At 46.0% G+C, this 16195-nt stretch overlaps 1 protein-coding gene across 12 annotated transcripts in view; it reads right to left on the bottom strand.

Moving 5' to 3' along the window:
• PLCH1 (phospholipase C eta 1) overlaps positions 1 to 16195 on the bottom strand; it is an 83484-nt gene that overhangs the window by 40287 nt on the left and 27002 nt on the right. For all 12 annotated transcript variants that reach the window (XM_027647501.1, XM_027647500.1, XM_027647506.1 and 9 more), the window contains 6 exons: positions 10310 to 10456; positions 9093 to 9336; positions 7538 to 7667; positions 5378 to 5548; positions 1596 to 1689; positions 111 to 314 (listed from right to left, as the gene is read on the bottom strand). In XM_027647501.1, coding sequence (XP_027503302.1) covers positions 111 to 314; positions 1596 to 1689; positions 5378 to 5548; positions 7538 to 7667; positions 9093 to 9336; positions 10310 to 10456 — 990 coding nt within the window. The remainder of the gene's footprint in view (positions 1 to 110; positions 315 to 1595; positions 1690 to 5377; positions 5549 to 7537; positions 7668 to 9092; positions 9337 to 10309; positions 10457 to 16195) is intronic.

The following is a 16195-nucleotide window of genomic DNA, read 5'->3' as shown; positions in this document are numbered from 1 at the left end:
CCAGCACAGGGGTACCAGCCCAGCCCAGCCCCAGCACAGGGGTCCCAGCCCAGCCCAGCCCAGCCCCAGCACAGGGGTACCAGCCCATCCCAGCCCATCCCCAGACGCACCCTCGACGCAGCGGCAGCCGCCCTGCAGCACGCGCGCGTACATGTCCACCCGGGACTGGGAGAGCAGCTGGTCCCCGCTCAGGTAGGTGTTGTGGGACGAGGCGATGAAGTAGTTGCAGAGGGGCTGCTCCATGTCCTGGTGCACCTGGCAGTGCAGGGGGTTGAACACGTCGCAGGCGGGGCTGCGCATGAAGTTGGTGAAACCTGGGAAGGAGAGGAAGGGCTCTGCCGCGGGTGCCACACGTGGGACCGGCAAACGCGGGGGGGACACGGCCAGGGAACACCCTGCCCCCAAAGTCAGGGATCTGACACTGGGTACGGGGCCCAGGGCAGAAATGGGAGCCAATCTGATGTCTCAACTTGGAAGCAAATGCTTTTTTTCCTCCCTGAGTTTCTTGTTGACGCTCCCGTGCGGTGAACAAGCCCTGCCCTGACTGAGGATGGAGTGGAGACAGGGCAGCAGCCACCCAAGGGAGAACTGTGAGGCCACCACAGCCAGTTCACTAACCCAGCCATCTGCACTCTAATTTATCTGAGAAGAGGGTACCTGGTTTATACTTGTAAATCAGAGCAGCATTGAACAGAAAAAGTTTTAAAAATATCTCCTTTAAGAACAGGAAATGTAAAATATTTCCAAAGGACAGTGCAAACAATGCCAACCCCAAAAGCAACTCAGAGATAAAAGCAGCAGCAGCAAGGTTAAAAGGAACAGGGATGCTTGCAGAAATATTTTCTAAGTGTCACAGCTTGTTCATTTTACTTTCCTTATTTCAGTTTAAGTGCAGTGCCCTGGGTCACATCAGGAGCTTGTTGAAGGGAGGCCATACTCAGGACTTAAATACCATGGGAGGAAGATTCCTACTTCACTTCTCCCCACCCCAAATCACCATGTACATTACGCTGCTCCATGAAAGTTCCCTTCTGGGCAAAGGAACACACCATGGCATTTAATCTATTTCATCTCAACTCTGAGTTTGATTTGATACCAAGCTGGATTCTGAATAATACCATTTATAATTGCTTTCACAAACAATGTGAGTAAGGCATTAAAACCCAATGAAAGTGCAGCTTTCCATATTCTATTTCACATAAGCATATATCAGTGGATTGTGCAGGAGCACAGACTACAGAGACAGGGCAGAATGAACACTGGGCTGTCACTGGAGCAGGCTGCAGATAAACTGCAGGGTATGGGATGGCTTGTGTTTTACACACACAGTGAGCAATAAACCCACACAGCCTCAGGCACCCACCCATTGCTGCAGGATGGCTGTGATGGATGGCTGGAGAACATGAGCTGCTGCTTCACCCCACCTACTCACATCTCCCCCATGGCTCACAAAAACCCACCCACACTCCTGACTTTGATCTATGGGACGTTCTGTCCCAGTCAAACATCAGGAGCTGCACCAAAACACCACTAAAGCACTTCTATTGCACTGCAGTATATCAAGGCAAAACTCATCCTGAAATCAACACTTTTACCTTCAATCCCAAGAACATTTTGCTTCTTGTTTTCTTCTGACACTTCGAACTTCTGTATGATGTCCAGACAATATTCTGGTGTCACATTATTCATCTGCACAAAAACAACAGTGTGGGTGCATTTATTTTTTATATCATGTCACCAGCATGTGAAATTCTGCTTTAGATTTCTGGGTCCAGTGGAAAAACCTTATGATCAAACACTGAGTTCAGTGAATAGGCCAGTTAATAATACTACTGGAAAAGGACTTGAAGTTTTTGTTTTTGTCAGCGCTGCACAAGCCTCCTGCCTCTTAACTCGGAGGAGAAATGGGAGGTAGCCACCCCTCAAAACCTGTGCCATTTTATTTTAAAGATGAAAATTAGCTGTTTAGCACCCTTAATAGTTGTACTGGTAATACTGCTGAAACGAGAACTATGAAGTTTTATTCTTTAATATAACCTTCTTAGACATGCAAAAAGATTTGGCAGGGTTTGATTACATTTTCATGTATTTTCCACTCCTGTGATTTCATTACTTCCAAGAGAGTTCACTATAATACACAGGCTAGGAGAGAAATAATTAAATTCTGAAATGAAAAACAGCAGTTCTTCTGAAACAAACACAAGTTTTGTTAACAGCTTCAACCAGCCCACAGCTGAAGTTCCACAGTTGAGGTCCTGTCTGACTTGTGGGGCACTTACAAGTTGACACTCATATTTCCTTTAAAATTAAAGGGAAGAAGCATCTTCCATCACTCATCTCATCCCTTCTCACCCCCCTTGACTGGGTGTGTTTCAGTTCCTCCACTACCAAATCCCAGGCAGACAACACTGGCACTCCAACCTTTGGCAGGTATTTGTACCACTGCTCTGTTTACTGTTTGTGCCCTGCATCCTCTGCCAAACCAGCTCGATCCCTGGCCTGTGGAGCAGGCTGGGAGCACAGGAACACGCAGTGCCCTCTGCTAACATCACTGCTCCAGGGGAGGGCAGGAATGGGGGTAGTCACCATGAAAATTACCCAGTATTTACTGTTTAAATCCAAGAATACTCCTCTGTGAACTGTTCTCTTATTAATGGGCTTCTCTTCCAGATGGTCAAACCCACTGCATTTACTCTGCTCTGTAGCCTTTGATGAATTTGTGCTTTCCACTGTTTCCTGGAGCTCAGTATTCCCAGCATTCAGCTGTATGGAAATATAGGTGTAGCTTGATTGGTCTTCTCCATGGGCCTGATCCTGCCAAGTGCTGAGTTCCTCCTAAGGAATGTGGGTGCCAGGACTGACCATATCTCATAACACCTCAAAGGCTACAGCCTAAGTATGAAAAATTACCAGAGGAGGGGAAAAACCAGACATGTTCCCATCAGAAGGACAGTGACAGAGGACAAGTGAAGCAGTTCCACCCACGTGCTGACTCAGGCTGAAAAACCTGGAGATCTTTTCCAGCCTCTCTCCCCCTCACCCTTCCCTCTGTTATTTCTCTTGCACAGGGAAAGCAGGGCTCAGCATCATCCCTCATCTTCACTGTACAAGTATGAGAAAGAGGAGGAAATCACTGCTATTGTTTTCCTTGTCTGCTATCAGAACCAGCTCCACAGGCTCCTCTTTCCAAAGTCCAGGTACCAACAGTGCTATTGTTATACTATCCCTTTGCTTTTGGGCTACTCAGTCCTGACATCCTTCCAGCTCCCAGCCAAACACAGAAAATATTCCCTGGCACACACTGTCCCATTATATCCTTTTAAAACTTCTTCCAAGAGGTAGAGTTGTTCCAAAACATTAAGTGTTCTTAATCCCCACTTCCTACCACTTGTTGTCACGTTTTCACTATTCCCCAATCCCTGGTTGTTCCTGTGACACTGTACAATTTGTGCAGGAGTAAACTTACTCAAGCGGGCTTAACTCAAAGGCACTGGTTCATACCGAATAACTGAGCTTTGCATAATTACATGTGCATGTTCTGAGGGTGTAATTGTTATAAAACCACTTCCTCTGCAGTTCAATTAAAAAGAGCAGGGGCATTAATTTTTGCCACCAGCCTCCTTTGAGCTGCATAAAACAGCAGCCCTTTAAACCACCGAGGGAAGTGGTTTGGTACCAAGGTGCTGCAGTGGGACTGACATTTCCACGTGGTCCCTGTCACTCAGAGCACTCCAGGGACATCACCCAACCTGCAGCACTGCCCTGGAGCCCAGCCAAGGCTGCTGGGCCACAGCTCAGAGGGTTGTCCTTTGTCTCAGGCCACAGGAAAACTGGACTGCAAAGCAACTCATCCGTGGCAAGGCAGCAGGTGGGAGAGGGCCCAGGGAGCCTCCCCCTCATACAACCAGAGCCAAACACAGCAGGTCTGGAACACTGAAACAGCCTTTTACTGGCAAAAACCTGTCAGCACAGGAGTCAGAGAGGCCCCTGCTGTGACTGAAATAAAAGCACTTGCTGTGATCTGGCTGCAGCAGAAAGGAGGGAAGGACAGACAGCAACTGGACCCGGGGCAGCACCACCCAGGGCTCCCAGGACCAGAGCACACAGTAGGGTCATTCACTCCAGGAGGCAGGTCCAGGGGGGCAAGAAACTGCAAAGCTGCCCTTTATCAGGGAAGAGGGTCTTTGCAAAGCCTATTTCACCTGAGCCCCACTCCTCAAAGTCAGCAATGAGACAGGCTGTGTCATGAGAAGAGCCTGGAGATCCTGTTTGGGAAGCAGTGTGTCATGGAGCAGGACACCAGCTTCTGGGGAGGTCCAGCTCTGACAAGGACACTGGTATAGTAATGAAGGACACTCCCAAAGGGACAACACTCAGGCACGTTGATGCAACTGGACATCCAGGGATGTTCCTCTCTCACAGCCACTAAGAGAACTGCAGGAGCAGAAGTCATCCCAGAAAACCAGCCTGCTCTCTGCTCCTCTGATATTTGAAGCCATATAATTGCAATTTCAGTAGCAAGGAGCTGAATTTAACTGCACCTAAGTGGAAATAATCTGTTTCACAAGCCCTGGGGTGAAGGCAACAGGGAGTTCTCCTAAAAAAAGAAGCCAGTTTAGCAAGCTAACAAAAAACCCAACCCGCTTTTGTTCTATCCTCAGGCTGCAGAATATTTAAAAGTCTTGCCAAACGAGTGGCAGATGGAGCAGGACAGACTGTCCACAGATTTCCAAGCAGCCAAACAGGAGCAAAACCAAAATGCTGTTTGGTTGAAGGCACTGGGAGCTGCATTATGACTGGGAGCATTATCAGCTTGTGGAGGCAATGCTGCCCTACCCGAGGACGTGGTTGGCACTGGGGACATTAAAGGGTGGGTCTCCCTCATGCTGATCATGCTGGGGAGTGGGAGAGGCAAAGGCAGGGCAAGGTGCTTCTAAACTACACAGCCAAGAGCTTTTGAAGTAATGCTGAGCAAAGCAGCCCCAGCAGACAACCCTGCCCACCCCGTGTGCCTGAGGAGGGGCAGGCAGAGGATGCAGAATGCCAGACCTGACAGTCAACCTGGCTTTGCTGCTGCATCAGTAGCTTCATAATGTCCTTGTGCACCCCAAAGTCAGCTCCTCTGCCTCTCTCACATGTTCTTCTTCCTGCTCCAGGCCCCTGAGTGCCCTCCATACCACTATCCAGGGCACTGCAAAAATTGTCCAAAGAAGTTCAAACTCATTCTACAAGTATTCTGAAAAACAATAAAGACTTCAGATTTTTTTTTTCTGTCACATCTATGCTTTATGCTCTGCCTTAAGCTAAACTTTTCTATAATACCCTTCCCTGAATGTACTTACATGTACATATAAATGGATGTTAAGTATTCCCATACCTTTTGTTCCACCTTCAGAAACTGAGCCAGTTCCTCAGCAGTGAGATGATCCTTCTTGTCACTGTAGCTTAGGAGCAGCAAGTAGAGATCCCGACGTAAGGACATCATCTTGTAAAACACTGAAAATTCTTCAAAGTTTAGGGTTCCTTGGTTCTCATCCGTGTCTGCTTCCTAAGGGGTACAGGCACTCAGGTAAGCATGGTAAACACAGGGGAATTTGGGGAATAAAACAGAACAGGACTTGTGTACACCAACAGAAATGTAATAAATTCCAGTCTGCCAGGATCTGTTCAGACACAAATCCTAATGGTAAAACAACTGCAAAATTAAATCATCATCTATTGGATTTTTGGTGAAAACAGTTGTTACACTAAAGCCACAGATTCCCTATGAAACTCTAATTTCCCTCTTTAGTTTTGAGTTCATTTCCTCTGTAAAGAGGCTCACCCTGGGTTTTACTCTGATCTGCTGCCCTCCTGTATACCCTGCAGTTATCCTGGATTAAAACATAGCAAGGAGCACAATAATGTCACTCCGTGGATTCCCCAACAACAGAGACATTTTAAAACATTCAGGACAATATCACAGTTCTAAATACACATCAATTTAATCTGCAACACTTTCAGCCCCTCAGCACTCTGCAGAGAGGACGAGGCTGCAGCAGCAATAAGACTCCACACCAAAATATACACCAAACATCTCCAGTCTTGATTTGTTGTCTCTCCTCAGAGGTAGGAAGAAAACAGTACTTAACACACACTAATACAAGCTTTTTCCTGTGAACATCTGCCTAAGAGGATTGCTTTGGATTTTCAAAACAAAGAATATATTCTAGGCAAGCACTAAGTAGGTCTCCATGAAAAAAGAACTCCAGGGAAGCTACAACTTGGGTAAGTTTTGGGCTGTGGCAGATAATGGAGAGAAACTGAAATATGAAAAGCGCTGTTGTTCCTCTGAATCATGTCCTTTGTTCAGAGCTGTATACTGGGGGTTCCTCTGCAGTTATAACCCCCTGGCCATTCCCAAGTCATGTACTGTTAACAGTGTTCCCCCCCCATTTCAGGTCAGAACCCTTTCTGTGCAGCCCTTCTAACGCTCCCTTGGCTCTGAACCCGTTGGCTTGTCCCTACAGTGACACAAATACAAGCTCTCCAGCTGGAGAGCACCTCATCCTGCCACCACTTCTCAGGAACAGTGCCCTACTTCATCCCTGCACACTTTGGAAGTGCAGACAGAACCACTTTTTTTCCCTCTCAGGACTTGGCTTCACAACTCTGCCTCTGCTGCCCTTCATTACACCTCATTAGTGCCACTGTCATCCAAACCACAAACTCCCATCACAGCAAGTCAGCTGAGAAGAAAATAATTCCCAGCTATCTGGTGCTGAATGGGATTTTTAATCATTTTTATCTACTACATATCTTAGATGACATTCATAATTTGTGAAAACAAGTACTACCTGAATTCATCTCCACAACACAACCCCACCAGTTTCCACACTTCAGCTCTTTGGGGAGTAACTCAATGCTCCAAAGATGTATCTCTAACGTGGATTTTATGCCAGACAAACAAAGCATTTTTGACCATGGAAAATTCTTCATCTTTTACAGTGAACCAGCTTTTGGTTGGTACTGGTTTGGAAGACTTAACAAAACTTCCTTTTACTCTCCTTTATGTCCTTGGCTTATCTTTCCTTTCCTACAGTAAACAAAAGGGCTGGTGAAAATTGGCAACTGTTTCCAGAGAACAGAAGTAAAAAATTGATTCTGGCTAAGTATGAGGAAGTTGTTAAAAAAAAAAAACCCTAATTACTTTCATAATGGCAGTTTATATTAAATAATTTTCCATAAAGGAAATGAAAAAAGATTTCAATAGCAACAGAGTAACTCCATCGTCCATCAATGCCAGCACAGAACAATTCAGTCCACAGAGATGAAAACAATGATGCAGCTGAAAGACTAATATTGATGAATTGTCTTCTGTGTGGTTCATGTCACTTAAACAATGTTCTGATGCACCTTTGTCTACAAAAAGGTAAGACTTGGCAAAAGCCTCTGAGGTGCTGGAAAGGACAGAGTTTTAAGTCCCAACCTGCAGACCCTGCTCTAGATCTGCCCAGGAATAGACCAGAAGTGGCACAACCTTCCCCCAGCCACCGACCTGGAACATCTGCCGGACCTTCCTGCGGGGCAGGTTGACGTTGAGCTTGTGCATCAGCTGGTGGATCTCCTCGATGTTCAGCAGCCCATCCCCGTTCTTGTCGGCCTCCTCAAAGGTCTGCTTCACCCAGCTACACACGTGTCAAGGACAGCTCCTCACAGAGAAGGGAGGCAGAGCACTGGGCAGGGCAGGGCCAGGACTCCAGCTCAGGAGAACACGGTCCTGCCCCAGCTCTGGGCTGGGAAATAACCCTTTTCCCTCCTCCCTGCCCTTGCTACCTTTTCAGTCAAACGTTTAAAAGTAGAGCTGGTTTATGTCAATTATTTACATCTCGGTTCACAACAGCAGCCCCTTTGCACTCCCATTTCTGCTACTAGTTTCTCCTCTGAGAATGTACTCTTGAAGTTCTCAAATGTTGCTGGGCTTGCTCTGATATCTTCTTCCACCTCTCCCTTCATTCTACTTGAACTTCACTGCCCAACCAGCCCCTTTCACCCCCTCCTTGCACACAGATCCCTCAGCACCTCTTGCTAAGCCCTTACACTGGCTGGAACTGGTACAGGGTCATTTGTGAGCAGTCTCCCAGCTGCCACATTTGATAAAGCAAACAGGACTCACAGTGATGTTTCACCAGGAGAGAAGATACAGCAAATATGAACAGCTTGGGAAAGTGGTGGTTAAATATAGCAATCTGAGGACATGTGCAACAGAGCATGCAGTGTAACCCCAATGGATCTGTGCCTACTGTGGATCTGAATTAGCACTGAAAACATAAATTAAAAATGCCCACGGTGTATATATTCTCCAGAAGGAGACAAGCGACCACTGGAGATTTCCATGAGGCAGAAGAATAGAGAGGTTACAATTTTAATTAAGACAGCTTGGTTTGGGGATTTTTGGTTAGGGGGTTCTTTGTGTATAACAGTAAACAGCACTGTTGTGAAAGAGAGCACATCAAGAAAATACTCAGTGGACATGAAGTTCATTTTCATTACTGGGCTACAACAAATATTCAAGGTTCTTTCAAGATTTGTGCTCCTGACAGCCAATGCAGGCTGAGAAGCCCACAGGTATCTGACTTACACCAAGAGAAATGAAGATGGTCAGGAGTTACTGGTCAGTTTACTGAAAGAATCCCAGAAAGTTGGGGTTTCACCTGTACTAGATTTCAGTCAGTACTGTCCTCAAACCAGTGTCTTCCAAGGGACCTTGCAAGTTGCAGCAGAAGAATAAAAGCACAGCTTGGCAAACAGAAGATGATAGAAATGCTGAAATCATCCTGGGGTCAGTATGTATTGAGATAACTAGAAATAACTGGTTTGACCCTTCAAGAATTTCATTAAGAAAACGCAAGACTATCCCCTGACTTCAGCCCATGTTTTATCTCACATACAAGTGTCCGTGTCAAAGCCGTTACTCAAGTTTCCACTGCGATCAATGGGAGGGTTTTGGTCACCTAATAGGAGGTGAAAGGACACCCTACACTGGAGTCACTAAGAACCACCACACCAGGAATAGGGAATGAGGAGCTGGAGCCCTGGCTATCAAAGGATACTGGTCGTGCGTCCTCTGGCGCTTGGCGAGCGAGTCCTCGTCGCTTATCCCGGCCATCAAATACTTGAGCCCCGTGATCCAGGTGCGAGCCTCCTCGGGGTTGGAGGTGATCAGGTCCAGGGACTCCAGGTGGTTGCCGTGGTAAATGGTGAAGCAGCAGCTGGGGTCAAAGCTGCCCTCGGCGTGGCGGTGGAAGATTTCCGACTGCCGGCCCTCGGTGACTTTGTAAATGGAGTCGATGACAACTGTGGGGAGAAGGGGGAACAAAGATTGACGTGCTCAGAGGGCAGCCAACCTGCTTCTGATTTGAACTGTTCTGAATTATTCAGGCTAGGAGTCACTGCACTTTATTAATATTACATCTTCACATCCAAAGGACCTCTCTGACTGGCAGGTTTTCCTTGCTTTGGTTGGGCCCAGTCCCAGCACAGCTCAGAGCACTGCCTGTGACACCACAGGGCTGAGAGGGCAGAAAGGGGAGCATGGGGAGACGGGCACCAAGTGCCTCCCATCCATCAGAAAACCCCTGCATGGCTCCAGAGGGACTGTTACCATCACAGCCCTGCTCCCCACAGCAGGAATCCGGGATACCCACGGCTGTGCTGGGACACGCCGGCTCCCGATGCCACGGCACCCAACGGCCCTTCAACAACACCCACCTGCCTACAAACACCAACTGCCACTGCCTGGAGCCTTCCCAGTTGCTTGGTCTTAATCTCAAGGCTCCCTGACAGTTCTGATGAATTCTAGTCTTTATTGTATTCAATAAACCACTGATTTGCATTTCCAATTTAAGACAGTGCAGCAGGAACAGCTTCATGAGAAATAATGCTACACAGTCACTTCAAGATGTAATAATGCCGGAAGAAAAGGATCACAGTTAGGATTAACAAACCTCAGCCTAAACTCCTCCAGGTTTATTCAAATTTGTGATGCATACATTGAAAAGAATTCAGTATAATTATCAAGGCCCTCTTTGGTTTGTTCAAAATTCATCCAAACCTCTGGAAAATGCTCACATCTGACTGAACTACACTGGCCTTCCTTAATCCTCAGCTTTTAGGTGGCTAAACTCTGCCGACACTCTTGAAGACTTTTGTGTAACTATTAATATCACATTTAAAAGCAGCATCAAAAATAATTTCTTTAATTATCCCCCTGTAATTCACATTCTATTCCGAACTGCCCCAGGAACCAACAGAAATAAGAGGAGTTTACTTTTTGCCTTCTCGCTCTTCCTGGAGGGTCTCCATCGGATGCAGGTCCTGTGCTCGTCCAGGTAGAAGAGCCGGACCAGCCCTTTGGTTCCACTCTTCAGTTTAACCATCTGAGTCCCAGACTGCATGACACTCATGCATCTTTCAACTGTGAAGCAGAGCAGAACAAAGTCAGTTGAATGGCCATCTAATTCCACTGATAACACGACTTACTTCCTACACATCTGCCAAGCACACAACATTTTTGACTTGCATCATTAATGACAAACTGGTCAGTGCTGTGAGACATACAATTCCTTCTTCACTAACTTCTCCACACAGGAAAATGGAATAACTCATCTGTCAGAACACCTTCACAACAAAGGAAGGAAGGAAAACTTTACTGTATGTTGAGGAAAATATTTTATAGTTGTTTTATGCTTATCTCATTTAAATTTTTTTCTATTACTGTACACAGTACTGCAGGTTTAAACCCCAGCACTCCATGAATTTGGACTGGTGAGATCATCATTCAAACTCCTCATTTCTTTGGGCTCTATATCTTGTGGTTTTGATGTTGGCAGAGCTGCTCACAGAATTATACCCAGACAATCCCTCCTCCCCACACACATTCACACCCTCCCCATCCTGCTACCAGACTTCAAGCACAAGCTGTGATGACTCCCTTTTATCCACCCATCCCATCCGGAGGGTAAGGCTTTGTTTTTCTGTTTTGACTAAAATAAACCCATCACTTCCATTTCACCTCACATCTTCCCTCCTACAGCCTTCCAAACACTAGGATCAAGATAACATTTCCTCTTATCTCAGTATATATACCCATGCTCTTCAGTTACCTTCTCCTGGTTTTATCCATTCTCAGCCTCTCCTCATTTGGTATCACTCCAAATTCACCTCCTGGGTGATTTGTTTACACTCTGGCTGACTCCCAAATATACTCTCTGGGTCTGTCTTTATTTCTTATCACCCTTTCTTATCACTCTTCCTCTCTCCACCACTTCTCTCTTCGGTGCTCCTCAGTATCACAACAAAGACTAGCTCATCCTCCCACTCCTCTCTGCCACAGCTGGGATTTATTCTCCCAGCTCCCAACACCTCTGACACATGTCACAGGCAGCTGGAGCAGCACCTAAACATTGGTCAGGCAAGGAATGAGCAGCCACTGTCACTGGAATGACCTGTCCTGGCTCCCTCACACACAGGGAGCCAGCAAAGCCAAACCCCACATCGAATAACTCCACCAGAAGCAGCATTTTTCCAGAGTTGTCTTTCAAGGAGGAATGAGAGGATTCAGGTTGAGCTGAACAGAACCAAACTCTCCTGAAAGCATCACATGAGTGCAACAAATGTGTCTTTTTTAACGTCCATGAATACATGGCATGGCCTGAACCACCACACAAACCCAATAGGTGAGTTTGGAAAGGCTTGAAGAGAAAAGTGACATAAGCCAGAAATAGATGCCAGACCACAGTTGATACCAAGCCAAGCCCCTCAAGATCTGGACAGGGGTTTGAGTCAAACATGTTGGCTGTGGCAGTTTTAACTTGTATCTAACTGAAGATGCACAAAGTACCAGGAAGTCAAACCTTTACACCACGAGGGATGGACAACCTTAGAAGCAAAATCAGTCTCTAAAACTTCCTACATCCATACCTACAGGTACAGCTTTCCTTGGCAGACCCAGCCTGTCCCTTTGGAACTGAGTTTAGATCAAGTTTGCCTTGGATTCCTTCCCAACAAGCAAAGCAGACTTGTCCCCCAGCCCAAAATGAAGGCTCCCTGTACCCTGTGTGTGATACACAACCGGGACCTGCTCCACCAGCCTGGCACACCAAGCACAGGCACCTCTGCATTTCACTAACAGGGATCACTTGCAACAGGGCTTTAGCTCTGTAAGAGGTTTAGCAACAAGCTACTCAACATGGAAAATCTGCTTCTTTGCACCTAAGACTAACAGTTATCAGTAAAATCTTACAAACCCAACTGATCCTCAAACAAGTCTCTATTAGAATCAGTTCAGTTGTCAGAGAGGGAAAAAAAAAAACAAACTCTGTTTTCACTAATATGCTGTTTAGGACAGCCAGCAAAGGCAAAAGGGAAAGACCACATTCATTTAGTGGAAGAAAGGCAGAAAATGGGCCACACTCAAACAGAGCCAACAAAATCATGGGGGAAATAAAAAAAACATCAAAGGCAATCCAGTTCCTTCTTCACCACATCAGTTGCTTAAACATTTCTACATCACATTTGTAGTTGTTAGAGGTGCATTTCAGAGTCATGCTTTCAGACAGACTTCAGAATCAAAAAGTTATATGGAATAGATTTCAAAACGCTTTTTTGCACAAACAGAGAAGAGCAGAAGGAACCCAGTTCCTGCCCAGGATCTCAAGTCTCCACTTCTCAAACACCACCTACATTAAGTTTAGTGCCCAAGGAAGCAGCACCTTTTCTGCTTGCACTTCCCCAGTTCCACGGGAATAGCATCAGAACTCCAGCTTTAAGGAATAGTAAATGTGTAAGAGAGTTCTCTGCATCATCCCTGCCGTGGGGGTGTTGACAACAAAGAATCCACGTTAAAGAACAGACTGAGGTAATGGAAATGCCACAGCAATCATAGGCCCACTGGATTTCAGCTCTGCAAACCATTTACAAAACACCCCATCCTCCTTTAGGCTATTTATAAAAAATAAGAACGCAAATAAAAAAGGTCTTTTTCAAATCTATTCTCAAAATGCTAATTCCAGTCTCGGCAGACACCGCACATTAGCATCTGAATCAGGGGAGGGTACTGAGCAGAGGCAGGGCAGAATAAAGCTCCAGAAGAGCAGTTCAGGGAGGCTTTCTCTAAGAAATAGGGAAGCTGGTTCCAGAAAAACATCTAATCCTGTAGATAAACCAGGAATACAGACCAAATGAAACAGCTCTTCAATGGAGATGGATATCAAAATTTGAGGAAGCAAGACATGGCTCCCATTAGATGGTATTTTTCTAACACAAGGACTAGCTGTGCATTTTTTGCCCAATGCCTGAGAATTAAATTAAACTAGAACACAATGTAGTTTGTTACAAGATCAAAGAAAATTAATCGGGAAGTTTACATAAAAAAATATCATTATGCACTGTATATGGAAGGTGTTCCTTCCCATGGCAGGGGGTTGGAAATGAATGGTCTTTAAGGTCCCTTCCAACCCAAACCATTCCATGATTCTGTGATGTTTAGAGCTTTAAGTGAAAAAAATCTGAAAATTACAGTCACTTCTGTTTCCAGAGTTATGCAAACCTGACAGCCTAAAATCATCCCCACAGACATCCTGTAGTTTAATGGGATTTAATAATATTGAAATACCCTCCCCAAATAACCATTTGAAGCCGACCAGACCTGAATTCAAACAGCACACTGTTTAATTTTTAGTTCAAGCAACAACAATCATTCCCAGCAGCACAAACATCTCCTTGGGGGGAGGAGCTGCTTCTCTATCAAAGTGCAAACCAGATACAAACCCATCTGTGCCAGCTCGACTTTCTCTGGAGTGGCCACGCTCCCCAGCACGTGGGAGACCCCTGAAGCCAGGAGGAAGGCCATGGAGCCCTGGGAAGTGGGGCTGTTCCTGGAATGCCGCCCGTGGGGCAGGTGCTGTTCCACCTGGGCACGCTGCTCCTCACTGCTGAGTGACCCCACTGCTGCTGCAGCTCTGACTGCTCCAAAAACACTAATCCACCCCAAATGAGGCAGTGCTACCTTCCAGCTCGGCTCTAATCTATCCCCACAGCAATCAGGGCCTTAATAACCGGGGAATGGCTCAGCATCCTTCCCACGGGAAGCCCTCACAAGAACTTACACTGTGCTCACAGTTTAACTGCCTTTCCCAGTATTCCAGGGGTTGGCATTCATTGGATTTCATTCCCAACAGTCACAGCTGTGTGGCTTCCCCACCAGGCCTTTAGGATGTGCAGGACCCTTCAGTCACCACCAGAAGGGAAATGTTGAGAATTAAAACATTACCCTGAGCAGCATTTCAGCAAAGTGGAAATGCACTTTGTTCTGCAGGGCCCGGCCCAGCAGGGAACCCACAGCCACTGCCAGAAACCACCTTCACCAACCTTAAACAAACATGGGGGGCACTTTGTCCTGCTAGATTTTGGGGTTTAGCTATTCAAGAAAGCACTATTACCAAAGCATTAGCAGTAAAACTCTATTGCCAAGAGCCTACAGCAACGTCTGGATAGAACACAAATTTCTTACTGCTGTCCATAAATACAGTTTGTTTTTTTCTTCCTATTATACTACTACATGTTAAGAAATTAATATTTCAAAGTGCAACCAAATGACAAAAGGTTTGGTCTCATGTCTTGCTCTTATGGACTTAATGTTGCAGCCATCTGACAAAACAAAAAGATTAAATAAGGTATAAAGAGCATTACCAAACACTGAGAAGTGTAATTATGAAAGAGGATGGAAACTGGATTTCTAAATGATATGCATCGACTGCATTAAGCTGACATTAAGCTTGAGGAGATAAAAGGAACCCATAAAACACAGGAGTTACTTTTTCAACTGCAACATCAGCTCTTCTCCCCCGCATTCAGTATTTTGGGGTTTACTGTGTACTCTGCCCAGGGCAGTGGTGGAGTCACCATCCTTGGCAGTGTTCAAAAAACATCTGGATATGGCACTTGAGGACGTGGTTCAGTGGTGAACATGGTGGCAGTGCTGGGCTGATGGTTGGACTTCATGATCATCAAGGTCCTTCCCAAAAAAGCCCCCACCCCCTGAACTGGAGACCAGTACACAGTTAAACTGTCCCGATCCAAGTAGTGAAACACTCTGGATCTGCTCAAACCCTGGAACAAACGCCAAGCCCCAGCATTCTCAGTTCTTTGTGCTCTCCTCAACACCCTGTTTTGTATCATTCCCTCATCCTGAGCACACTAAGTTTGCCTCTACACTAATGCCATTAAAAGCCATTTAGTCCCCACCTCCAGCCCCAGAGAGCTCGTTTTATCTAAATCCCCCAGAAGAGCACTAATATCCAGCACTAATGTCAGCACAGGGCTGATTGCTGTGTTATGCAACAGCCAGAGGGCCCAGGAGGGCACAGAGGGCACATGCAGGTCTGGGGAATCCAGGGCCCCAGGCAGGACTGGTTTTAATAGCCACAGCTCATACTTTATGCCACATTTTAATTTGCTCTGCAGCAACTCTTCCGACCCTACAGAATTTTACATTAAGCTTCTTACGGTGGATTTAATCCTAATCTCTGGGAAGTCCACGGACATGAGATGGACAATCTCTCACACTTCTGCAAATCCCAAGAAAACCCTCAAGGAAGTCACAGAGCACCAGCAGAGACACCAAAGGCTGGTGCCAGGCCCAGCTGAAAAGGGCACAGGCAATTCATTCATCTCAGCCCTGGAGATGCAGAGAAAGCAAACGAGGAACCAAACACAAACTGCGACTACCCAAACCAACCAGAATGGTGTGCAGGCAATGGAAATCACTGTGGAAAACAACTCATGCCTGGAAAGTCACTGGATAATATGCAAACAAAAAAGGGGTGAGGCTTAAAACAAAAACATACAATACCCAGAAAGGGGAAACAACCCCCAACACAACCAAAATCTACCAGTATAGTTTCAACTCTTCGCAGATCTGAGAATTGTTTGGTGTTGCCTTTTCTTCTTCCAAAAAAACCAAAACAAAACCAAATATTTGGGAGTAGTAGCTCTCAGAAGTCATGTTTGAGTAACACATATTTCATCGTAACTGCTCTTCCAGCCTCCCCTCTTGACATTGCTGGCTCAATGCTCCTGCCTATGATCAATAATTCATCTTATTTTCCCATTCAAGTGAACAGTTTTTGCTCATCTCCTCCACAGCTGATCCCTG

The sequence above is a fragment of the Corapipo altera genome, unplaced genomic scaffold (genome assembly GCF_003945725.1).
Source record: "Corapipo altera isolate COAL_440 unplaced genomic scaffold, ASM394572v1 113, whole genome shotgun sequence".
In the NCBI taxonomy this organism is placed as follows: Eukaryota; Metazoa; Chordata; class Aves; order Passeriformes; family Pipridae; genus Corapipo; species Corapipo altera.
This window is presented reverse-complemented; position numbering and strand designations above follow the sequence as displayed.